We start from the raw sequence: 23,314 nt of genomic DNA, 5'->3' as shown, positions 1-23,314 counted from the left end.
GAAATAAGTCAAATTTATTGTGTGCCAAGTATTGTACTATATACCTTACATGAACACCTCATTAAGTAGATACTGTTAATACCCGCATGGTACAGTAAAGAAATTAATGTTGAGAGAGTTTAAATATCATCTGTAAAGGCAGTGAGTAAGGAAGCTGGAAGTTGTGTTTAGGTCGTTTGACTTCAGTAATGATATATATCCAAATGTTTACAGTGGTTATTTCTGAGTCATAGTACTATAGGTAACTTTTTATATTCTTCTTTGCACTACTCTGTATTTCCCACGTCTTTCACCTTTCACAAGCACCTATGGCCTTGTAATAATATAAATAGCTATTAAAGATTCTAAACAGTACTATGTACAGACTGAATAATGATATCACCATTATAATTGTTTTAACATAAATTTCCACTTCTGCTTACCTCATTTCATAACTAAATTACATAGGCAGTTTTGCATATCTTATAATAATATAAAATCTTAATTATGATTTACATAGGATATGTAGGCAACAAATATGTAGTTTAAAATTCTGAAATCAGAATAATTCAATAATACAATTTAACTTAAATTATATCATTTTCTCTCTTATTTCCTTTGTGCATCCAAGATGTAGGGTTTCTTTCTTTCTTTCTTTCTTTTTTCAAATTTCAAAATTTGGAGGATACTCTTATTTTTCTCTAAGTTTTTGAGGAAGTGAGGCAGTAAGCCCTAGGTTTCTGGTTTCTATAAGAATAAATAGATACTGTAGCCAGTGGTTCTCAACATCCAAAATTTTGAGGCAATTTAATGAAGTGTTTAAACAAAGAAGGCTGTTACACTCTTTTCAAATATTACGAAAGATTTCAAGTATACATAATATAATAATCACCATAATTTCTTGCATCCTGCTTCTTCCTTCTGGGTTAAATTCTCTCCTTAATTAAATATACTCCTTGGAAGTTCTTTCAGTGGAGGCTATTCCAGTTTTTATTTGTCTAAAATTATCCTTATTTCACCCTCAATACTATTGTTTAACTAGGTACAGAATTCTAGACTGACAATCTTTTTTCACTCATCCACTTAAAGAATTTATTTCACACTTTTCTGTACTCATGATGCTATCAGAAATTTTAATGCAAATTTAATTTTTGTTTCCTTGTAGACAACTTGGATTTTGTCTTTGGCTGCTTTAAAAATTATTATTTTTTGCCTTTCTGGTTTCACTGTAAGGGATATATTGTAGATTTCTTTTTTTTTAATTGAAGTATAGTTAATTTATAACATGTTAGTTTCAGGTGTACAGCAGAGTGATTCAGTTCTCTCTCTCTCTCTCTCTCTCTCTCTCTCTATATATATATATATACACACACACACATATGATATTTACTCTTTTTCACATTCTTTTCCATTATAGGTTATTATAAGATATTAAATATAGTTCCCTGTGCTATACAGTAGTCCTTGTTGTTTAACTGTTTTATATATAGTGGTGTGTATATGTTAATCTCAAACTCTTAATTTATCTCTTTCCCTCCCACCCCTGCTATCCCCTTTGGTAGCCATAAGTTTTCTATGTCTGTGAGTCTATTTCTGTTTTGTAAATAAGTTCATTTATATCAATTTTTAAAGATTCTACATAGAAGTGATATATGATGTTTGGATTTCTCTGTCTGACTTACTTCACTTAATATGATAATCTCTAGGTCCATCTATGTTGCTGCAAATGGCATTATTTCATCCTTTTCAGTGGCTGAGTAATAGTCCATTGTATATATGTATACCACATCTTCTTGTACCGTTCATCTTTTGATAAACACTTAGGTTGTGTCCATGTCTTGGCTATTGTAAATGGTGCTGCTATGAACATTGGGGTGCATGTACCTTTTTGAATTAGAGTTTTCTCTGGATATATGCCCAGGAGTGGGATTGCTGGATCATACGGCAACTCTATTTTTAGTTTTTAAAGGAACATCCATACTGTTCTCCATAGTGGCTATACCAATTTACATTCTCACCAACAGTATAGAAGGGTTCCCCTTTCTCCACACTCTCTCCAGCATTTATTATTGTAGATATCTTTTTATATATCTTGTCTAGAAGGTGTGCTTCTTGAATCTGAGGATTCAGATCTTTCTTCAGTTTGGGAGAGTTCTCAGCTATTAATCCTATGAATATATCCTCACTCCTGATTTTCTATTCTCTCTTTCTGGATCTCTAATTACTCTTATGTTGGACATTCTCATCCATCCTCTATAAATCTCTGTGCTGGATTCTGGTGTATTTTCTCAGATTTATTTTTTAATTCTCTAGTTCTCTCTTCAGCAGTATCTAATATTCTATTTTAATCTATTCACTGAGTTTTAAATTATAATGTTCAGCTTTGTGCAGTGGCAGTATCATAGCCAATGAGGTTTATCCAAGGCATGATTATTGCTAATTAAATTATGTTCATACATATTTTTCATTTCTAGAGGTTCTATTTGGTTTCTTTTTGAATCTTCTAGTTCTTCATTTATAGTGTGTCATTTTTTTCAAATGGTTTTAATTACTACCTTTTTGTCTTTAGTTATTTTATTCATACTTGTTTTTATAGCCTCTGTCAGATTGTTCAATTGTCTGAAGTTCTCAGACTTCAATTATTGCTGCTGGTTGTGACTAATGATTATTATTATTCCTTCCCCTAGTGAATTGTTTTCTGTTTATTTTATGACTTTAGATTATAAACTTTTTTGGATTCAGGGTATGTCACTTAGGACAATTTTGTGTTTGGTTTGACCAGTCACCCCAAGATATCACTGTCCCAGGGCCAATTTTTATGTTAACTTTTGGCTTGGGGGATTCTTGGATCACATTTGTAGTTGTAAATTCAAACCCATGGGAGCGCCAGAGCTGTAGTAAGAAGCGTCCAGAGAAAGATTTTTGTCAAATCAGAGTCTAGGCAGAGTCAGACAAGCTCCCTCATCATATGGCTGAGCTAGCTGAGTTCCTGCTTTTTGTGTGTGTGTTGGGGGGGGGGGCCTCGGTTCCTATTTGTACTTCCTATGGATTCAAAGCCTCATCTCTTTGTTGATGACTTCCTCCAAGACAGGGCCACTACAATATCTGCTCATGAAATGTTCACCCATGTGCTCTTCATTCCTGTGATGTCATCTCACATACTCACTGCTCTTGTTTTCAGTTCACTGTTGCATTTCTGCAATCTTGAGATTTCCCTTTCTTTATGGAGAGTTCAGCTGTTTACGTAAAAACATTTGTTTTATTTTACCAAAAATTTGTGGAGGTTTATAATGGGTGGCTTTCAGATTACTTACTTAACAATATTTCAGAATCTTTTCTTTAAAAAAAATCATTTTACACAGAAATTTTTAATCACACACAAAAGTAGAGAGACTAGTACAGTGAATGCACATGTGCCCTCTTTCACCTTATCAACATATGATCAATTTTCTCAGGATCTTTTATAAGGTGTTTTTTTCTAGTGCCATTTGTAGTAGAGTTTAAACTTGCTCCCATAATCGAGAGTTGGGCTGCTCTCTGTACTGTTTGCACAAAGGAATTTTGATATTAACTAGTTTGTAATTAAAATACTGTACTTCATGGTTTTAGGAAAATCACCTAGAGAAAGCAAAGTCTTTATAGACCAATATGTTAAACCCTATATTAAATATTTAATTCATTATTATTAAAATTCATAATAAAAAATTTCTCAATTATAGGAAAAAATTATAGTGTCTCCAGAAACAGAATTGATTCAACATTGCCCCCTTGTGTCAGGTATTTCTTGCCTTCCATTTCACCTTTCAGATCTCCACCTCTCTAGGTTCACATTATATCTGCCCCATTTGAATCTGGGCAGCCTTACTCATTTTGACTCTGCTTCTTTGCTATTCCAACTCTGTACATTCATTTCCATGTTTAAACTTCCCATGTTTCTCTTTTTTGGCTTAATTATCCCAGAGCCCTCTATTCCAGTTATTTTCATTTCCATCCTAACATGAAAAAGGCAGGGAGTGGAGATGTTTCACAATTTATATTTTTCAAGACCAGGTTTCACACACAGTCCTATTTTTTATCATCTGACAAATGTATTGATATTATCTACTATAGTTGGTAACACTTCGGAAGAAACTAGTCCAAAGTTCTTGTTAATATCTTCTTGATAAAGAAGAAAATCTTTAATGCCCAACAAATGTCTTCAGCTTTAATCTGACCAAATTCCCCTAATCGATCCATAGTGAAGATACAATATAGTCATTAATGTTTTTTTTGAGAAACTCTTTATGTATCAAGGACTCAAAATGACCGATTTGTGATAGATTAGCCTTGCTCTGTACACTATAATTTAGAAGCAGGTATAAGGCAGCAAATATTTCAGCACAGTAGTTGGAACACTGGCACTAGACCATGATTTCCGTCCTTGCTAACCTTGGGAGAGAAGCGGCTACTTAGAAGGACAGAGCATGGGCCCCTCACCAGTCGCGAGTGTGGGCAGTTTCCCTGGAGAAATGTGTGACTCTGCAAGTTGGAGGTGAAATGCAATGTGCAGACACATCTGCTTTCCCAGGAAGAGGCACTTCTTTTATGCAGTGCTTGAATATGTGGACAAAGCCAGGGTTGCTTGTGTGTTTGGTTATCTCTGCCTCTGACATGTTCAAGTCATATACAAAAACAGAAGTCCTCAGAATCAGAGGCCCCAACACTCGTAAACTGATCACCTTTAATTCTTACCAAAAGTTATAGAGAGATCCTGGGCCTGCTGCTCAAATGTCCCTATGTGGAGAGCTGTAGAGGTTCCTGGAGGGAGGACTCTTCTCTGATGATCAGCCGGCTTCCTAAGCATGCCGACCTGTGCCATTGCACAGAGCCCTGAGCATAGACGGACTCCATACTCTGTTTAATGTTATGCTGTCACCTTGTTCAAATTATTAGCAATAATATAAATATAAATGTTATGAATGATATAAATAAATAAAATAATATAAAAATAATGTTTGACCAAGGGACCCCTCATTTTCATTTTATCCGGAGTATGCTTAAATTATGCAGCCTGTTCTACTCCTGGGTTTTTACTGTGATGGGGCCAACTTCATTCTCCTATCTGCCCTTGAACTAAGCACAGTGCCAGGCAATGCCATGAGCTGATTGTCATTGGCCAGTCAGGACCCATACCTGGAGCTGGGGGTAGGGAAAGGCCTCCCAAACTTCATGGCTGCTATTTAGTTAAGGATGGGGAGGTAATGCTGAGGATATAACTAATAAGAACCATTCCACTCCTCCCTCCCTCTTTTTTGTTGAGTGGTTGCTCATGTTTTGCTTTCTAATATTACATTGCCTTGTCATAAGATAAAAGGTATATTTATTAAAAAGAAATAGTATGTCATATTCAAAAATATTAGTACTAGAAATTTATTGTAAACATTTCCTTTTGAGGGAATTCCCTGGCGGTCCAGTGGTTAGGACTCTGCACTTCCACTGCGGGGGGCACGGGTTCTATCCCTGGTTGGGGAACTAAGATCCCACATGCCATGGGTGTGGCCAAAAAAAAATTTCCTTTTGAGTATGTAGAACACACCGTCCTTTACGATCTTATACCCTGTAAAATCTTCCTTTGTAAATTCAGAGAATAAAAAGGTAAATGTCAGCTCAACTTGAGGCTGACTTGTTACAGATTTTAAATTTAGTGCATTCTGGGTTAAAAAGGGTTATCTGAGTGAGCATTTTATAAATCTATTAAGAATCACAATACCTAGCTGGTAGAATACAGACCTTAGTATGCAGGTTTGCCCTGTCATTTATTCTTCTGTTACTTAAGTTTTGACTGTTACTAAACCTGAAGTGTGATTCCCAATAAAACTACATAGGGCTGGGAAATCCACTGAAATCTCATTATGTTTTTGAACAGCGAAGTTTAAAACTACCCACAAGTGAGGTAATGATTTTTACAATAAACTCTGACATCAATGAACATGATGTACCACTAAGTGATTTCTTATACTCTCATCATTATAGAATTTATTTGTACCATTCTTGGTATTAAAAAACAAATAATTTTCATATGTATTAAAGTACAATTTGGCTAAATAAATAAAATAAAATAAATTGTATTAAAGTACAATTTGGCTAAATAAATAAAATGTGGTCTAATTTCAAGTTCTGATTTTTTAATTTCACAGCACCAAGCCCAGTGCCTTTATTTAATAGAGACTTAAATATTTTCTCAATGAATAACTAATGTTTTTAAACAATGAGTGTTTTAAAAAATAATACTCAGCATTATTTTATTTTACAAGTAAGCCAAACCAATTGATGAAACCTTGAATTTTGATCCTATATATATAGGAAGAGCACAGAATGAAAGCTTAATGTCTCTGTCTCAGTATTCCTACTTACATAACATAGATACAAATCTCTCTCCCGTCTAGTTCACAGTTTCGGTGAATCACAAATGAGATAATAATAATAGCAAACACTTTTATAGTTTATCATATGTGCTAATGATAGGCATTTGTAAATACCATTTAATCCTGACACTAACCCCATAACACAGATATTTTTATCTTCATTTTACAGATGAGGAAACTGATAAACAGAGAATTTCAGTAACTTGTCAAAGGCCACATAAATAGAGACAAATAAAGGAGAATTTGAATCAGACTGTGGAACCATCATACTGAGTATGGGAAAGGTGTTTTACAAACTTGAAAGCACCATATAAATTTGAATTATTTTTATTATTCAATCATTCATAATCCTAAGATAGATAATTATATGGGGACACAATCTAGTTCTTTTAAAATTAATGAAAAATGACTGGTAGATGGAGATGTGACAGCTGAAATGTTACATCTTACTTAGTTCTATGGGATGTGAATAATCAATTTACAATAAAATATAGGCCTCTCACTGTGTCAAAGCATTGAATTTGTTGAATGAATGAGTTCCATCAAGTTATGAGCATTTAGCTACCATTTAAACATCTTAGAATCAGGTGGTATGTATGTGTGTATGAATGACAGGAGAGAATGAGATATATATTTATATATATATATCGACTGTGAAAGCTTGAAGATTGGCAAAAGACTTCACCAAGAGGCTTGAGGTTGCATTAAAAATGTTAGGTCTGGAATAAATGTAACTGTGGAGAGAACATTAAACCCTAAACCTCATGTTTCTCCTGGCAAGAGTAGCTAGTTCTTACTTAAGTCTGATAATTTACACAGCATTATCCTTGGTACTCAACTTTTTTGTGTGAGTGTAAGTTAGCAAGACATTGGCTTACCTATGCCTTGATTATGTCTATAAAGACTTTTTACAAATGTCACAGATGACTCATTAAGAAAGTGTGCCTTTTGTCTCTTTGATTTTCTCTTATGAGAAACAAAATAGTTAATATGTTCAGATTCACAGATGTTTAGAGTTAGTTAAAAAGCCAGGATCTTCATAGAGAGGTCCTGTCTGTAACTTTCTGTTCCTTCTTATCCTACTGTAACCCCCTTGCGGATCTTCCAATGTACACGATATCCTTTTAAATTGGTTTGTCCCATAAATCCTTCTCCCAAAATGTTACTTTTCATGTGAGTTATCTAGACTAGAGAATGACCTTCATTATTTCACTCTGCTGATGTAGTCCTGACCTGGGTGGACTTCATAATACAGCCAGGAATAGACACTAAGCATTCCCAATCCAATTCGTCCCTCAGTGAGGACAGGTAACCTGTTTTTAATAGCAGATTCAGTGTTTTCTTTGAGAAGGTTTAGTGCTTACTAATCATGGAGAAGCAGCTCTATTGCTTGAATTCAAAGAGATTCATCTAAATATTTTACAATGAATGAAGTAAGTTTACGATGTTTAAAATTAATGGTATCTTGACAGAATGATACAGTAGACAGGAACAGATTATGGGATCAGCATGACTTGATTTTAATTTCAACTCTACAACTTAACATCTATGTAACCTTGAATACTTTCTCACCCTCATTGAATCTGTCTCAATATCCGTAAAATGTGAATAAAACCAGCTTTTTCATAGGCTTGTGGGAGGGTTAGATAAAATGCTGTATATAAAATACTTAGCAAACATTCAGCCTAGAAAGTACTCAAGGATTTTTTTCATCTATTTCCTTAGCTTTAAATTGTTTTATTTTACTATAAAACAATAAGTGGAAATGAAATTTAAGGTGTGTTTTTTATTAAGAGGGAACTTGAATAGATACTAATGGTTTATTTAGGCTTTTACTGCAAAGTAAGCTCATCTCATCCTATCCTCTCTCTGAATCGTATTATTTTTTCTTGCTGGAGACACCAATGCTGTTGAAATATCAGTTGAACATCAGCAGTATGAGGACTTTGATAAGCTTTTTATCTCAGTTGACAAATTTGATCCTCACAACCTCTCATTCACATCATTATTGCTACTTTACAGATTAGGAGGTTTTAAGACGTGAAGTAATTTCCCCAAGGTCACACAGCCTGGTGGGTGGGACCGAGGCTCAAGGTAGATTTTGGCTTCTGTGTCTCAGTCTTGGAGTAGCTGGCTTTTACTTAACTCTCATAGCTTACAGTGTTTGAGCCTAGTCTTGGCAGCCGTAACGATCATTTTTACCGACACTTTCCTCAGAGCTCTTTGCAGCTCTGGCATAAAGGTGCTCAGCTATTCATCTTTCTCCAGCCTTTACAGCTTGTAAGCACAACTTCCTTTTTTTTCTCTACTATGGTGAGGTCTCATGCTAGAAGAATTGAGTATGCCTAAGGATAATGGGACATTTGCCTTTTACAGGATCGAAGGGTAATTCCTGCTCTTTCACTTTCAACTACTGCACTATAGTCCAGAGTGGAGTCCAAGATAGGAATCAGTCTGGTGGAGGGAACAGTATGGGATGGTTCCCTGTGCCGTGGTAAGTTCTAGGGAACAGATTGTTAAAAATATTTGTAGCAATATTAGCCATCAACATTAGTGCCCTAGGATCTCATATATACTGGCCTTTTTCATGTCTAATTCCATCTTGTTCAATAAGAAATCTTGTAGTGAAGACATTGTTCCATTTAATCTCATTCATTCAGTGAATAACTATTGGGTGTATACTCTTTGGTATCCAGTGGTTTCTAGTCACAAGACAAGGTGTCTACTTGGATGTGGAAGGATACTGAGAATAAACACATAAATAGACAAGATCTTAACAGGCAGTCCTATTGTTATAATGAAAACAAATTAGGATCATGTTATAGTGAGGCCCAGGAGTACTTTGAATGGGATGCTTATGGGAACTTTTGCTGTCCCCCGAGAAGGCGGGTTCTCTGAAGCAGGCCTTTACTGTGGCTTCTTACCCCCGCAACTGAGCTGCTATGATTAATCTAGTGGAGGGAAGGCACTTGCTTCCCTTTGATGTTCTTATTTGATGGCTGTGAATCTGTAGTAAATATGAAATGATGACAACTTAAATATTATAATAGGAACAATGAAGACAGGATGCAACAAGCAAAATGCTTGAGCATGAATATGAATTATTGGAAATCAAAAGACTGGCATCTGAATTTTATAATACATATTGGTGCTGCTTGAATATTTAATTCTGGTACATTTCTTTTTTTTTTTTTTTTTTTGCGGTACGCGGGCCTCTCACTGCTGTGGCCTCTCCCGCTGCGGAGCACAGGCTCCGGACGCACAGGCTCAGTGGCCATGGCTCACAGGCCCAGCCGCTTGGCGGCATGTGGGATCTTCCCAGACCGGGGCACGAACCCGCGTCCCCTGCATCGGCAGGCGGACCCTCAACCACTGCGCCACCAGGGAAGCCCTGGTACATTTCTTAAGGAAGGAGTTCACTTTCAAAACTAATAGTCCTTTGTCCTGTCCTAGTAAGAATAGATTTATTGTGATATTATTCTCTCCTTAAAGAGGCACATCTGCTTCTTTGTTTCTTGCTGAGCATTAGGACTATGACTATGTATATCAATGCCAGACAATATTTATTTGTGTTTGTTTTTTGTCTCGCCTGACTAGACTATAAGCTCCATAAGGGCAGGGACTTTGTTTTGTATCATGTCATTTGCTCTGCACCTAGAGCAGTGCCTGACACAGAGTAGGAGCTCAATAAGTATTTGTTGAATGAGTAGTAAAAAAGACCCCACCTGCCTCCATGGATCTCATTGGGCCCCACTGAGGGTGGTAGAAATTCAGGGGAGGGGCTTCCCCGGTGACACAGTAGTTAAGAATCAGCCTGCCAATGCAGGAGACACGGGTTCGAGCCCTGGTCCAGGAAGATCCCACATGCTGCAGAGCAACTAAGCCCATGAGCCACAACTACTGAGCCTGCGCTCTAGAGCCCATAAACTACAACTAGTGAGCCCATGTGCCACAACTGCTGAAGTCCGGTGCCTAGAGCCCGTGCTCCTCAACAAGAGAAGCCACTGCAATGAGAAGCCCGTGCACCACAACAAAGAGTAGCCCCTGCTCACTGCAACTAGAGAAAGCCCATGCACAGCAGTGAAGACCCAACGCAGCCAAAATAAATAAATAAATTTAAAAATAAATAAGTAAAAATAAAATGAGCAGTACTGTGTCACAATAACTTTAACAAAAAAAAGAAAAATTCAGGGGAGACAATGTCTTCAACTATAATGTTTGGATTATGGACACAGCTGTTGATGGAAAGAGACTTGGATTTGGGTTAGGATGACTTGAGTTGAATTTCAGCTTTGACATTATTAGCTGTGTGAATCTTTAACTTAAAAATTTTTTTTATTGAAGTATAGTTGATTTACAATGTTGTGTTAGTTTCAGATGTACAACAAAGTGATTCAGTTATGTATGTGTGTGTGTGTTTTATATATATATATATTTTCAAATTCTTTTCCATTACAGATTATTACAAGATATTGAATATAGTTCCCTGTGCCATACAGTAGGTCCTTATTGTTTATTTTATGTATAATAGTGTATATATGTTAATCCCAAATTCCTAATTTGTCCCTCCCCACCTTTTCCCCTTTGGTAACCATAAGTCTTTTTTTTCTGTGTCTGTGAGTCTATTTCTGTTTTGTAAATAAGTTCATTTGTATCAATTTTTTTTAGATTCCACATGTAAGTGATATCATATATTTATTTTCCTCTGTCTGACTTACTTCACTTATCATGATAATCTCTAGATCCATCCATGTTGCTGCAAATGGCATTATTTCATTCTTTTTTTATGGCTGAGTAATTTTCCATTGTATCTATACTACATCCTCTTTATCCATGGCTCTGTTGTTGGATATTTAGGTTTAGCTGTGTGCATCTTGTGGGAAATTACTTAACCTTGTTTCCTCAGCTGTGAAACTGAGTAACTTGCGAGGAGGGCAAATGAGCCAATGTATGTGGAAGGGCCAAGAACAATGCCAGGAGTGTTACAGTTTTACAGTAAATATTGAGGGCAAAAATATTCAGATAAAAGTGGGAGATATGACCATAAAAGGCTGGAATTTAAACTGTAGAGGTGGGAATAAAAGATATCATCTGGGAAAACAACAACAAAATTTGACAGACCGGATGGCAGAAATGAAAAGGAAAACGTGTGAAGAGGCTAACCCTGCCATGACTTTCTTCCCAAACCACTGAAAAGGGCTGTGTACAGAGAACTCTCCTTTACAACCCCATCGAATTCTCAGGATGTGGAAGTAAGACAAATGTAGAAGCCTCCACGAGGAAATCCTGTGAAGCAAATTCATGAGTCAAAATAAGTCAGTTTAGCTAAGTTAGGGCAAACCAACCATGCTCTGTTAAAATATTGCCTCCTGTTACAGTGGAATCTTTACCAGTAGTCCTTCAATTAAGTGTGAAATCATAAATAGGAAGTCAGAAAGGTTACCAAGTTTTCCTGTTAGGTTATTAGACAAAAGATAGCAAAGTACTTTAGAAAGTTGATATTTCATGATTTTTAATTTAAGAAGATTTTTCCTGTCTAATAACACTATTATCTGTTATAATCATTATGGTTTAGATACTATTTTGCTTTTATTTAAAAATGATTTTTATTTGATTTTAATGGATTTTTAAAAGAACCCATTGTTGAAATAAATTCTGTGTAAGTCAGAAGTTTCTTAAGTTAATTTTACATTAAAAAAAAAGCATATAAGAAACTAATTTCTAACTCCACATTACCTAATTCCAGAAGTAGACAACACAGAATTTATCATAATTTCCAAATGAACATAAGGAAAGCTCTTAAAACAGACCCATCTTTCCTTCCTAATTACTGCATCTAGAAGTGTTAGCAATGTGATATAAGTAGAGAAAGCCCCAGTTTGATCTAGAAACTACTTAGATTAAGAAAACAAAAAATCAAAAACTCATCTTCTCAAATGCAAGCAGCATTTTATTTTTCATATTTAATTTTTTTCTGAAATTGGGACCTATCTTGTAATCAGTGCATACTCTGAAAATTTGTTATTAAATCGTGCCTTATTAGTAGTGCTGTTTTAGAACTTAAGAGCTAATTAGAATAAATATTTCTGCTTCACCAGAAATCCATTGAATCTGGAAGCAATTTTGCTCTTCAGATCTGTTTCTAACTTCTCCTCTCCAAGTTCCCCAATTTGAAGTAACTGTTATTTAAAAGACACATTATGATGTCTATAGGAACGGTATGGTTAATTACATCTATTGTATTTTTTATACATTCTTATGTAGCAACCCTGACTTCTAATTTCTATTAGACTCAGTAGTAAATTCTCAGGGAAGAAAAACAAACATTCCACCCTTTTCTTTACCCTATGAAAACCAAATTAGAGGGAGCAGCAACAAATGAGTCCATTTCCAAAAGTGCCCTTCCCTTTCACCTCAGAGAAATGACTCTGCCTGGTGCCCAGCATGTAACTGACTTATGAAAACTCATTTGCCCCTCGTGAGAATGTGCACAAATACAAAACTAGAGTTACATGTTTCAAAGACAATGGAACATTCTGGGAAAAAAGAATATTTGACACACAGGTTGAGACAGTAGGAATGATAGGAAATTTACACACTTACTTGAATATAAAAGGCCTGAAATCAAGAGTCTTAAAGAGTAATTCCCTTTTATATTTGTTGGCTGTTAGCAAATTCTCAGCTAAGTTTGTTGAACCTTTCTGCCCAGATTCAAGTGTTTTGGTCATTCTGTGTTACATGCAATTATGATTCTGTCTTTGTAGTAATTTTTCTCTACCACTCGTTAAGTACCCTGTTTTGTTTTTTTTTTTTAACATCTTTATTGGAGTATAATTGCTTTACAATGTTGTTAGTTTCTGCTGTATTACAAAGTGAATCAGCTATATGTATACATATGTCCCTATATCCCCTCCCTCTTGCGTCTCCCTCCCACCCTCCCTATCCCACCCCTCTAGGTGGACACAAAGCACCAACCTGATCTCCCTGTGCTATGCGGCTGCTTCCCACTAGCTGTCTATTTTACATTTGGTAGTGTATATATGTCAATGCTTCTCTCTCAGTTTTTAACCCTTCTGCCAGTCCAGACCATAGATATCTTTCAACCAGCAAATCAAGTTCTTCCTCTTCATTAAATCTTCCCTGATTGTTCACTCTACATTGAATTCTTGCTCTTGAATTCCTTTGGCATTTGCTCTGCTACCGACAGCTGCGGTATAGTGGGAGGAATGTTGTCCTAAGAGGTGGAGGACACATGTATCAGTCCTGCTTCTATTACTGACTGGGTGTCTGTCTGCAAATCACTTTTTTAAATAATTAATTAATTAATTTATCTTTGGCTGCACAGGCTTTCTCTAGTGGCTGCAAGCGGGTACACCACAGCTACTCTTCACTGTGGTGCACGGGCTTATTGTGGTGGCTTCTCTTGTTGCAGAGCACGGGCTCTAGGCACACAGGCTTCAGTAGTTGCAGTGCGTGGGCTCAATAGTTGTGGCTCTCGGGCTCTAGAGCACAGGCTCAGTAGTTGTGGTGCACGGGCTTAGTTGATCTGCGGCATGTGGTATGCTCCTGGACCAGGGATTGAACCCGTGTCCCCTGCATTGACAGGTGGATTCTTAACCACTGTGCCACCAGGGTAGTCCCTGCAAATCACTTTTTGTCTGTCTCCCTGGCTACCTATTTGTCTACCCATTCCCGTCCATCCATCCATCACCTTTCTATCTACCTACATACCTATGAGAGCCTTAGTTTCTTCATTTATAATGAGAGATTATAATCCTAATAAGAGTGGTTTGGAAAACTTTAGAAAACCATTTTATAAATATAAGACATTATTATTTTTGTCCATACCAATTATTTTGAGACATATTTTAAGGTTTCAGACTATTATTTTATCATTTTCTCTTTTCCCAAGGGAATTTGCTATTAGGAAATCTCTTTTGTGCAACTCACACTGCCATGAACATAGTATAGCCAACCAAAATATGATTTTCCTCATTATCATGTATTTTTCAAATGCTCTCTCGGTGTTGTGTTTTCTTTGCCTTGGTGGGGTAAATGAGCCTGTTGGTCATCTCACCAAATATGGTTTATAATCAAGTGTATAAACCCCAAAGCTGATGACCCCTAAAGAAAATAATGCAATGTAAAATGAATGATAATGTGATCAGAATACATGGTATATTATCTATGCATTTAAATACAGACTATGTGATATATCACTATGTGCTTTTTAGCCTCTTCCTTTCATGGGCCATTAGGAATTAACTTCTTAAAGAACTGTTTTTCACATCATAACCCCCTTTGCATTAGCTTAGGGTGGCTCCAAATGGAAATTTCTCAGAAACCATAGGTTTGAAGATCTGGAATTTCCACATAATAGCTGTGCACTCCTGGGCAGATGTCTTAGGGTTTCTGATATTGAATTTCCTCATGTGTAATATAGATATGATATCACTTTACTGGGTTGTGAAAATGAGATAATTCTGAACTAGGAGATCTGAATACCTGTTGTGGTGCCTGGCACAAGCTTGATTTGTAATAAATGTTTTCTTGATACTGAATTCTTCATGAATGGTTTCATATTTTTGTTGGAGATAAATTTACTCTTAGCTCCTCTAAGCAAGCTTTTCTGCTTATAGCACAATACATATAATTGTGTCATTTTGAAGTCTACTCTCTATACCTTATTCCAGCCTCTAATGCTCCCCAAACTGAAATGCATTTTAACTTCCCTCCTAAAAGATTTGAGTGTCATACTTGTGAAACTTGCCCCGAACTCCCCACCTCGGCCCTCATGCAAAGCTGAATTCATGTTTATGTCTATCTGTGTTCTATATACAGATTTTAATCTGGATTTTTCTTCTTTTCTGATTCTTTTATTTCCCATTTTGTATTATGAGTTTGATGAGGTCCAAAAAAATGTCATGCCCTTAAGTTTTTGGCCAACCATGCAAATTTATGGCATGAAGGAGAAGGAAAGGCCATGGAGGTGATAATGCTCGGGAGAGCCAGCTTGGAAGAAAATGAGGTCAGAGTCTCTGAGCTGACCCTAAACATGGGCAGGTTTGGAAATCCTTGAATAATCGTGTATTTTTAAAGACAGGATCATGGTATACATATTGTTTTGTGATTTGCAATTTTTATTTATTATAAGTCTCATTCTATGTGATTAATAGTCTTCTAAGGCATCTTTCATGTAGCTGAGCATTCTGTTGTTTGTTCCATAATATTTTAAACCAGTTCCCTTTGTTGAATGTTTAGGTGATTGCTATCTTTTAAAAAGTATAAACTGTGCAGAGATGAAGATCCCTGTAGATAAATCCATGTGCACAACCATGATTAATTCCCTATAAATTTTTAGAAATATTACAGTGTCAAAGGCTATGCATGTTTAAAATATTTTTTTGATACATATTGCCCTTCCCAGCTGTGATCCAGAATAGTGATTGCCCATTGGCTAGGTGTGAGAGTGTATTTTTCCACACATTTTCCCAGCACACAGATGCTATCCTTTTGTGAGTATTGGCAGCTTGATTTCATGACCACACACACACATACACACACACACACACACACTTTTTTCTTGCTTTCTTTTTAAAAAATTTATTTTTATACAATTTTTAAAGGTTACATTCCATTTATAGTTACTATAAAATATTGGTTATATTTCCCGTATTATACAATACAGACGTGGTATATATATATATATACCCCACATCTTTATTCATTCATCTGTTGATGGACACTTAGGTTGCTTCCATATCTTGGCAATTATAATGCTGCTATGTATGTATGTGCCTTACTGTATATCTATAATCATTCTGACTTACAGAATATATTTTATTGTATGAACACATTAGTCTATCATATCAAATGAGTTTATAAACATATAATTCTGATGTGTCTTTTCCTAAACATAATTGTCTTGCCTTCTCAGGTGCCTGCATGAACATCACTCACAGCCAGTGTCAGATGCTGCCCTACCACACCACGCTGACACCTCTCCTCTCTATTGTCAAAAACATGGAAATGGAGAAGTTCCTCAAGTTCTTCATGTACCTCCATCGCCTTGGTTGCTATCAACATATCATGCTTTTTGGCTGCAGCCTTGCCTTCCCCGAGTGCATCGGTGATGGTGATGACAGGTATTTTGGAATGAAAAGCATTCAGTGATAAGAGTCAGTGGTAGCAGAAGTGTCTGAGAAGAACAAAATCATCCCGAGCTACCCACTTTTATTTTGGTTGTTGTTAAAGGAAAAAAAAAAATCCCACACCAGTTGTAATCCTTTTGAAGTAGACATTTTTGGGAAATCTGGGATAATTTGATTTATGGGAAGCAATCATTCAGGCTATTAGATGGAGGTTATCAGCTGGGGTAGTCAGTAGCTGTTTCGCTGAGGGTCTGGTAGAAGACAGCACACTCCAAGGGCGATGGAAAAGATTTTTTTGGAGAGACGATTTATGGGGGTGTGGGCAGGGTTAAGAGAACAAGTAAGGATGAGAGGCACCAGGGTCTCATGATAATGCGATGCAGTTCCACTACTCAAGACTTGAAAGAGGCAAAGAGCAGGCAGACCTGGAAAAAGCTGTAGTTGTGGGCAGGGGGTCTCCCGACAAGCCAAGTTCTGTGACTCGAGACAGAGGGGCACAGCCACTGCCAGCCCTTCAGTCCTGCAGGGAGAGAGAAGAAGGAATAGATGCCCTGACCTCACTCTCCTCTTGCCCTCTCCTCTGCCAGGGCCTCCTACCGACTGAACTCACCCACAACAATTGGGCAAGGGTGAGCAATTGATATGAGTGCAATAGATGAGATCCAAAATCTCATCCCAATATCATCAGTTCAGAAGTCCCAAATCTCATCTAAATCAGGTACGGGTGAGATGCTGGGTGATTCTTATGGTCTACACTGGAGCCCAGAGCAGGGTGAGGAGGGTGAAGGGTAGATGCAGAGCGACAAACAGAGACTGTACAGCACAATATCGAATAGGATTAGAAAGAATTTTCTTTTTTGGGAGGGTGGGGGCGAACATGTGAGTCGGTGTACTTGTGTATGTGTCTTGTAAGCTCATTTCTTTTTTTTTTTTAAATTGAGGTATAATTGACATATAACATTATATTAGTCTCAGGTGTACAACCTAAAGATACAATGTATGTGTATATTGTGAAGTGATCACTACAATAGGTCTAGTTAACATCCATCACCACACAGTTACAAATTTTTTTTCTTGTGATGAGAACTTTTGAGATCTCTCTTAACTTTCAAATATACAACATGTTTTTGTTTTTTTTTTTTGCGGTACGTGGGCGTCTCACTGTTGTGGCCTCTCCCGTTGCGGAGCACAGGCTCCGGACGCGCAGGCTCAGCGGCCATGGCTCACGGGCCTAGCCACTCCGCGGCATGCGGGATCTTCCTGGACTGGGGCACGAACCCATGTCCCCTGCATCGGCAGGCGGACTCTCAACCACTGCACCACCAGGGAAGCCCAACAATATGGTATTATTAACCATAGTCACCATGCTGTACATTACATCTCCATGACTTATTTATTTTATAACTAGAAGTTTGTACCTTTGAACGCATTCCCACCTTTTTGAAGTAATACAATTTCAATATTATATCATATTGAAATAATGTAATTTCGATATTATATTATATTGAAGTAATAATTTTCAGTGAGACTAAATCAATAAAAGTATGTTATGGAATATCTGAATTAGTAAGTATACAGTTTTTTAAAATTTCAAAGCACTGTTAAGTACATAATCATATATAACATCAATTATTTTCTGAATTAAAATGTTAGAAAGTTTTCAGAGTAGTAATGAGAAAATGAATTGCATTTTTAAGTACAGATAGGTTACATGTTATTTGTACTAATTTAATGTACAAAGAAAGTTTTAAATAGACAAAGGTTTTTATTATTATTATTATTGTTAACATCTTTATTGGAGTATAATTGCTTTACAATGGTGTGTTCATTTCTGCTTTATAACAAAGTGAATCAGTTATACATATACATATGTTCCCATATCTCTTCCCTCTTGCGTCTCCCTCCCTCCCACCCTCCCTATCCCACCCCTCTAGGTGGTCACAAAGCATCAAGCTGATCTCCCTGTGCTATGTGGCCGCTTCCCACTAGCTATCTATTTTACGTTTGGTAGTGTATATATGTCCATGCCACTCTCTCACTTTGTCCCAGCTTACCCTTTGCCCTCCCCATATCCTCACGTCCATTCTCTAGTAGGTCTGCATCTTTATTCCCGTCTTGCCTCTAGGTTCTTCATGACCATTTTTTTTTAGATTCCATATATATGTGTTAGCATACAGTATTTGTTTTTCTCTTTCTGACTTACTTCACTATCATCTCACACTGGTCAGAATGGCCATCATCAAAAAATCTACAAACAATAAATGCTGGAGAGGGTGGGGAGAAAAGGGAACCCTCTTGCACTGTTGGTGGGAATGTAAATTGATACAGCCACTATGGAGAACAGTATGGAGGTTCCTTAAAAAATTACAAATAGAACTACCATACGACCCAGCAATCCCACTACTGGGCATATACCCTGAGAAAACCATAATTCAAAAAGAGTCATGTACCACAATGTTCATTGCAGCTCTATTTACAATAGCCAGGACATAGAAGCAACCTAAATGCCCATCAACAGATGACTGGATAAAGAAGATGTGGCACATATATACAATGGACTATTACTCAGCCATAAAAAGAAATGAAACTGAGTTATTTGTAGTGAGGTGGATGGACCTAGAGAAGGTTTTTATTATTTTAACTGGAAAAAACCTACATTGCCGTAAAATAAAAACTGAGTAGAAAAGAAACAATAGATTCTGAATTGTAGAAGTAAGTATAGCAGCACTGTTAACAGACACCACATTCAGGAAAATGTTTCCCCTGAAAGAATCATTTGCAGAGGGTACTTTCATGGTAAAGAGAGAAACTCTGTTAGATCTTTCCGAAGAGTCAAACTATGGCATGGTAGTAGAGAGGCCCTTTATGTTCCTAGAACAGTGGCATTATAGCGTGGTGATTGTCTTAATTTTCTAGGGCGGCCATAACAAATTACTACAAGCTGGGTGGCTTAAACAGAAATTTATTATCTCACAGTTCTAGAAGCTAGAAGTCCAAAGTCTGGTGGGGACTGTGCCAGGGTCCCGGGGAGAGGCTCACTTCCTTTCTTTGCCAGTTTCCTTCCAGTGGTTTCAATCACTCTTGACTTGTGGCCACATCACTCCAGTCTCTGCCTCTACCTTCACATGGCCTTCTCGTCTGTGTGCGTCTGCTCTTGTGAGGACACTTGTCAGTGGATTTAGGGCCCATCCAGATAACCCAAGATGATCTCATCATCGCAAGGTCTTTAACTTAATTACAGCCACAAAGACCATTTTTCCAAATAAGGTCACATTCACAGGTTCCCGAGGTTAGGACGTGGACGTGCCTTTTGGGGGTCGCCATTCAATACACAGGCTCTGGAGCTGCGTGTCTCAGCCCACTCATCTGTAAAATGGAGATAATCATTGTGCTTTACAAAGTTCACGTGAGGATTAAATGACAGTGCAGGGGTTTTTATGAAGAGCTCAGTAAATGTCAGCAATAGCTATCAGTGAATTGGAAAGGAGGGGCAGTACTAATGACATTGAGAGCACAGAGTATTTCTAACATATGCTAAATATTGAAGGATTCTAGAAAAAATGTAGGATACTACATGGATTAAAAGAAAATTAGGTAGAATACTTAAGGCTGCTAGAGTTGGATTCCATTTCTCCCTAATTTCAAACAATTTCATTTACATCTCTTTGCTTTAATTTCTCTATGGACTCAGGAGTGTGTATATATACTTATATAAATTTATATACTTATATAAAAGAGTTTCTCTCTTTAACATGAAAGTTCTCTCTTTACCATGAAATTTATATATACTGATATAAATTTCATATAAGACAATGAAAGAGAGTGCATTCAGTCTCCAGGGGACTCTTAACTCATTTTGATCATCCTTTTTCTGATAATTCAATCTCTACTCTCAGCTAAATCAGTTGTAAAATTCTAGTTAAGCTGCCCAGAGTCTTCAGGGTACTTTTAGGTAAAATTTGTTTTTCTCCTGACCTGGTTCATCCTGAGAAATGCTCTCATAGGAGAGTTTTCCATTTTCTGTTACAGTGGGTAATAATTTATAGTCAATTTTCAGGTATCATTCAGGGACTTGTCCTACATTTTATTACATTCATTATTATATTTAATTTTATGATTGTACTTTCAGACCAGTGCTTCCTGCTTTCATTTAGCATGTGCATGAGATCTGCAAGCTAAATTTAATAAGTAAAATAAGTTCAGAAAGGTAAAATGTATTGTAGAAAATAATTCTTATATTTTTATATATCAAACATTTTTTTCTTATATTTCACTATTTTGGATCATTTGTTCTACTCATTTTCTCTACTACTCTACTATTCAAATAATAGAGAATTGCTTATATTCCATCCTAGAGAAAATAGGTACTTAATAACATTTAGACTTTAATCTAAAAAGGTAGAGTGGGGCTTCCCTGGTGGCGCAGTGGTTGAGAGTCCGCCTGCCGATGCAGGGGACGTGGGTTCGTGCCCCGGTCCGGGAGGATCCCATATGCCGCGGAGCGGCTGGGCCCGTGAGCCATGGCCGCTGAGCCTGCGCTTCTGGAGCCTGTGCTCCGCAACGGGAGAGGCCGCAACAGTGAGAGGCCCGCGTACCGCCAAAAAAAAAAAAAAAAAAAAAAAAAAAAAAAAGGTAGAGTGGGATGTATAAGTAGTATGGTTTTTAACCTGTCCCTTTGAGACCTCAACTGTACTCAACTATATTATATAACAATGAACTTTAACAGTTTCATTAAGTGTTTCATTTATTAAAAAATAAGCGTGTGTATCATGGACTATAATACAGGATAATTAAAGGATATCTTATAATACAGGATAATCCATAACTATATTGATTCAATGAAATATAACTCAAAATATAGAGATTTGACTGATAAACAATTCAGGTAGCCCTAAAAATATGTGGGCTAGAATGAATAGCTTAAAAATATCAGCATGTAGGTAGAGAAAGATGAACAATTCCTAGGCCAGGAGAATAACAGATGTTTCTGGATGACTTTTTTTTTTTTTTTTTTTTTTTTTTGCTGTACGCGGGCCTTTCACTGTTGTGGCCTCTCCCGTTGCGGAGCACAGGCTCCGGACGTGCAGGCTCAGCGGCCATGGCTCACAGGCCCAGCCGCTCTGCGGCATGTGGGATCTTCCCGGACCGGGACACGAACCCGTGTTCCCTGTATTGGCAGGCGGACTCTCAACCGCTGCGCCACCAGGGAAGCCCCTGGATGACTTTTGGATACGCTTAAAATCTCTGTGTTTGGAAGAGGAAGCAAACATTGCAGCCACATGCTTTTGATATGTAGCTATCACCCTTTCCCTCTGGGTTGAAATAATAGGTCTATGAATTTATCAAAGCTGAAGCGGGGTTAACTGGCCTGAGAGGTCCCGCCTTGGCTTTGCTTCTGGAAGACACCCAGGAGATATTGCTGATCATCATCACCCTACTCACATCCTCTAATACTTTGCAGGGAAACTTTGCTCATGAAATAAATCGTTAACATTTAAAAATGGATGTGTTTTCTATTGGTTTTTTTCCTCTGGAGTGTTGATTTGACCCTAGGTGCTTAGCAGATATCCTTAACATCTGTAGACATGAAATAAAAAATTCTTATCTAGTGCTTGCTTTGGGAGCATGTATACTAAATTGGAACAATACAGTGAAGATTAGCGTGGTCCCAATGCAAGGATGACATGCAGATTTGTGAAGTGTTCCATATTTTTTGATTTTTGACTAAGATAACTCATATTAAAGCATTTAGCACAATACCTGGATCATCACGTCCTGATCAAAGTTTAGCTAATACATCTATTTTGGGGTCAGTATTTCTCATGCAGGACCTAATTGAACTTGTCCAAAAAAAAGATGAGATATGTCAGGTTCTGCTATCCACTTTTTAGTCAAGAAAATAGATAAATTATCTGAAAAAAATTCTTTATCTAGCTAAATGACTAGAGATTAAAGATTATATCTCAAACCTGGGATCTACCGGACAGTTTTCTGTCATGTACTCAATCCCTATAGGATTGTGGAAGAGGTTGAGTGAGGTTCTTCAAATGAACTTCTTCAGAAACGCTATGCTTTTCCCCAAATAAATATGTTCACTGGAGCCTAGAGAAATTAATCTGGTAAATGCAGAGAATGCACTTGAAAGTTTGGGGGGCAGATGAAACCTGATTCAAACCACAGCTCTGCCAATTGCCAATTATAAGACCTTGGGCACTTCAGTTGGCCTTCCTGACCTTCAGTTTCCTCATCTGTTTAATTAAAGTGATAATACCCTCTTCATAGGGTTGGTTTGTGTGTATTAAACAGAATGATTTATACAGTGCTCATATATGCTCTGCACTCTCTAGCACACAGTAACTTCTCCATAAGTAGTATTGTTATAAACAATAAGTAAATTATTATTAAATATAAATAGTACTATTATTGATATGGTAGTCAGAGATGGTGTGTGAGTTTCTGGGAGGGTATAAACTTCATCACCTCTTTCAGAGGTGCAAGATTTGCATATTTTTCTCATTCTTTTCATCTTCTAATCCATTTTCCACTTAGCTGTCAACATTATGATATAAAAACACAATTAGCACTGCCGTACGTTATTACATGAAAGTTGTTAAAGAGAGTAGATCCTAAGAATTCTCATCACAAGGAAAAATATTTTTTTCTATTTCTTTAATTTTGTATCTGTATGAGATGATGGATATTTTCTAAACCTATTGTGGTCATCATTAGCTGTACATCCTAAACTTACACAGTGCTGTATGTCAGTTATGTCTAAATAAA

General features: G+C 37.0%; 1 protein-coding gene across 1 annotated transcript in view; it reads left to right on the top strand.

Moving 5' to 3' along the window:
* Positions 1-23,314, top strand: part of CORIN (corin, serine peptidase) — a 260,935-nt gene that overhangs the window by 63,038 nt on the left and 174,583 nt on the right. Inside the window, 1 exon segment of the mRNA XM_079920067.1 lies at positions 16,321-16,528. Within this exon segment, the coding sequence (XP_079776193.1) occupies positions 16,321-16,528 (208 nt within the window).

The sequence above is a fragment of the Stenella coeruleoalba genome (assembly GCF_951394435.1).
Source record: "Stenella coeruleoalba genome assembly, chromosome: 4".
Taxonomy (NCBI): domain Eukaryota; kingdom Metazoa; phylum Chordata; class Mammalia; order Artiodactyla; family Delphinidae; genus Stenella; species Stenella coeruleoalba.
The sequence above is the reverse complement of the archived record's forward strand: the minus strand, read 5'-3'. Positions and strand labels throughout refer to the sequence as shown.